The following is a 3,913-nucleotide window of genomic DNA, read 5'->3' as shown; positions in this document are numbered from 1 at the left end:
GGGTGACTGTTGTCCATTGTGATAGCCAGAGTGCTATTCACTTGACTAAAGATCCAATGTATCATGAGAGGACAAAGCACATTGATATTCGGTATCAGTTCATAAAAGAGATAATTTGTCCAGGTAATATTCAAGTGTTGAAGATTGGTACTGAAGACAATACAGCTGATATGTTGACTAAACCTTTATGTGTTGGTAAGTTCGAGCATTGCTTGAACTTACTTGGTGTATGCCGTGTTTGAGTTCAGCCCTTTGGAGGGCTATTGGAGAAGATGAAGATATTAGCTATTTGTTTATTTATTGGAGGAGAATTCAAGCCAAGGTGGAGATTTGTTAAGTTTATCTGGAATTCTTGACCCGTTTTAAAGATTGAACCGATCCAACATATTTTGGCAATGACCCGAATGAGAAGTTTTCTGAGATCTGTGATGGAAGCAGAGGGGTTGAGCCGATAGGCCCAAGCCCGGAGCCCATCACTGATCTCGTATGGGGGTGTGAGGGCATAGCCCCCGCGGTATGGTTTGACCGGATCAATCGCGACCCAATGGGTTGACCCGCGACTTGAAATATATATGATGTACTGTTGCTTGTTGAAAAAGTCATTGTATTTTGGGATTTTTCGAGCTAGGGTTTCAGGACGAGTTTTCTCGCCACTGCTTGGGTGTAATCTCTCTTCTGCATAGTGAAACATCTTCTTCACCCGAGGATGTAGCACACCACCCTGGTGTGTGAACCTCGTTAGATGTTTGTGTCGTGCGGATCTATTGTCTCTTTATTTTTCGTGTTTCTTAGTGTTTGATCTAACAAAATGTATTATAAATGTTCTAGTTTCATGGAACATTCCCTCTATTTCCTGCAACAACATTCAAAAGTCAAGTAAACAAATACTCTTGGTTATTATCTCCCTTATTGCATGAGTTCAGATAGCATTGAGAATTTAACCTAACCAATATGGAAAATACTAAATTCAATCATGCAACCCAGTGTTTAACTCATATCCAATCCAGAAAAAACACGGAAAGCAAAGCAAAGTGAATAATTAATCCCACAGTACTTACATAAGAATCAAATTTATCAACAGCAGCAGATGCTTCTTCACCAGAAGCCATTGTGACGAAGGCGAATCCCTTGTTTCTCCCATCCTTTTGCTTAATAATCTAAATGAATTCAACAACAACAACAACGACCAAAATTATATCACAAAGATAACGAAATCTAAAAAACTCAAATTAAAACAGGGAAGAAGTAGTAGTAGAAGCAGAACCTCGACATCTTCAACAGTGCCACATTCACCGAAGAGATTTTTAATATCGGCGACAGATAAACTCCAAGAAAGGTTAGCAACGTAAAGCTTTTTCCTTTGTTCTTGTTGGGTTTCCTCTGGTTTTTCTTCTACAGTGATTTCTTCTTGTACAGCAGAGTGTAGTTCGAAATGGGTATTTTTGTTCGAAAGAAGCGAAAGAGAAGAAATAGGAGAATTGAGAGAGAGAAAAGGGGCAGAAAAGCAACAGTGGGGTTTAAAGGAAAGAGAAGTTTTCACCGGTAACAGAAATTTGGAAGAAGGGAAAGAACAGATTGAGATAGTAGAGGCTATTACATCCAGTGCAGCCATGGGTGAGGGCTAACACGACCATTTTGAAGCTCTGTGGAGAATGTGAGCTTAATCTGCTTGGCTTGGGAAAAGGACAAAAGATGCCCTGATATTTCCGGGTTTCAGAGCTTCACTTCAGATTATTTGATGGGTAAAACAGTCAATTTCTTCTAGTTGCATCCATGGCTACTGGAGTTGTGGATAATGGTTTTATGTTGTAGGTGAAAGACCCACATTGGGGCCAGATAGGACCCACAGGTTACAGCAAGGCCAGCAACCTTATCGGCTCTTCTCTTTCTCTATAAAGCTTAAGGGTTTATTTTTGAGTTTTTTGAACATTCAAAAGGAATTATACAAGGATGCCCCTTTTTTTAATACCTTAATCTTTAAAAAGGTATTAAAATTATTCAACAATCCTTAGAGATTTCTCATCTTTTCTTTTTGACGATAATATTTTTATCTTTTGTAAAACTACTATTGAGGATGTCTTTACTATCAAATGCATTTTAAATTTTTTTCTAACCATATTGTTACATTCCAAAGCTAGAAGAAAGAGCCTAAACCATATTGTCAAAAGAGTGGATAATAAGCTAGCGTTATGGAAGGTTAACTTCTCTATTTTTTGTAGGACGAACAGTTCTAGTTCAACCAGCTCTTTCATCTATTCCATCATACATATTGGTTTGTTTTGCTTTCCCAAAAGCCATTTGAAGGAAACTTAATTCCATCTACTAACATTTCTAAAATGATGATAAAGACCAAAAGAACTAAAAAGTCTCACCTCATTGGATGACAAAACGTTTGCTCTCCAAAATCTCAAAGGGGGACTTGTTCAAAGAGAATCTGAAATTCAAAACAAATCTCTTCTCTTGAAACTTGGATGGCGCCTCATTATGGAGGACAATTCTCTTTGGGTCCAAGTCTTAAAGCACAAGTATTTCCCCAACAAATCGATTTTCAACTGAGATACCTTGAAGGAAAGAAGTTACATTATTTGGAATAATACATTGTAAGTATAATTTTAGTTTTACAGAAAATGATTTTCCAAAAAATTGGAAATGGAATTTATACAAATTTTTGGTATGATCAGTGGATCCCATCCTCTCCTAATTTCACTTTACCAAACGTAAATGGTTCATTGGGTTAATCTTCTCCTCTTTACATCTAGTTAGTGATTTCATTATGGGGGAATGTATGTAATGCCAGTCTATTATCATCTATGCTCCCCCTACCACTTGCAAATGATAACTTGAAAATTCCAATTTTCTTGAACAATAATAAATGGTTGTGTCATCTCTCAAAGAAAGGGGTACTTACCACCAAGTTGGCTGCGAAATTTTTAAAATATAATCTAGTTACTAACTCAGTTGGACTCTCAAACAGATGTACTTGCTTATCTATATGCTCTCACTGGTAGAGATTTTTTGAAAAATCAAAATTCGCCCAAAATTTAAGCTCTTCTTCTAGAGAATTGCTCATGGAGGAATCACCACAAAAGATATTGTGGGTAAATGGGTGGATGTAGATTCATTCTATGGATTGTGCCACAGTCAACGAGAATATTTATGGTATATATATATATATATATATATTACAGTCGTGCAAGTTCACTAAGAGAATCTTAATGGTTGGTCCATTAGGGCTAAGAAATGAATCCTTTCAGCTTCCTCTTTTAACTCTTTCATTATGTACTTATTTAATTATGATTCAATACCTGCCATTGATTTAAATGATTTTTTCAATATCTTCATTATCACGTGTTATTTCTTATTGATTCATAGAAATTGTATCAGTTTTACACAGGTTAAACCTAACCCTTATTTGATCCTTAATCCAGTGAAGAAGTGGATCCCACTTAGATCACTCCACACAAGAACAGCCCCACCACCCCACCCCACATTAGCTTATACCAACAATACTTATCTATTCGGCTGTCACAAACCCTAATAAGAATATTCCTGAATGGGTTGCTAGCATAATTAATAGAGGAAAATGTTTCTCATTAAATACCAATTATATGATAATTGGAAAAGCTTTGGAATTCAACACTCGGGCATACTCTATAGGATGAATCTGGTTATAGAAGGAGGATGGAGAATATGCGAATCTGGAATGACTCATAGGAGCTTGGATCATTACTTTCTAATGACGTGGCGTTGGAGCACCCTTCTTTTTTTTTTATGTCTATAACTTTTTGTTTATACCAATTTTTTGTCTCAGGCCTAACGATTTGGTTCTTCTCATGTGTAATGTAGCCACCATGGCTATGAACAATCAATCCTTCATCAACAACTCTAACTATCACATTGATGTCTCTATTTA

The 3,913-nt window shown here is 36.6% G+C and overlaps 1 protein-coding gene across 1 annotated transcript in view; it reads right to left on the bottom strand.

The window, feature by feature from the left end:
• The window catches only part of LOC122081047 (30 kDa ribonucleoprotein, chloroplastic), a 10,063-nt gene extending 8,393 nt beyond the window's left edge, over window positions 1–1,670 (bottom strand). The window contains exons 1-2 of the mRNA XM_042647997.1: window positions 1,265–1,670; window positions 1,059–1,157 (exon numbers count right to left, since the gene is read on the bottom strand). Of these exons, the coding sequence (XP_042503931.1) occupies window positions 1,059–1,157; window positions 1,265–1,612 (447 nt within the window). The 5' untranslated portion in view covers window positions 1,613–1,670. The remainder of the gene's footprint in view (window positions 1–1,058; window positions 1,158–1,264) is intronic.
• Window positions 1,671–3,913: the final 2,243 nt, after the last annotated feature.

Source organism: Macadamia integrifolia, chromosome 6, assembly GCF_013358625.1.
Source record: "Macadamia integrifolia cultivar HAES 741 chromosome 6, SCU_Mint_v3, whole genome shotgun sequence".
In the NCBI taxonomy this organism is placed as follows: Eukaryota; Viridiplantae; Streptophyta; class Magnoliopsida; order Proteales; family Proteaceae; genus Macadamia; species Macadamia integrifolia.
Note: the sequence above shows the minus strand (reverse complement) of the source record. Positions and strands in the feature narration are given on the sequence as shown.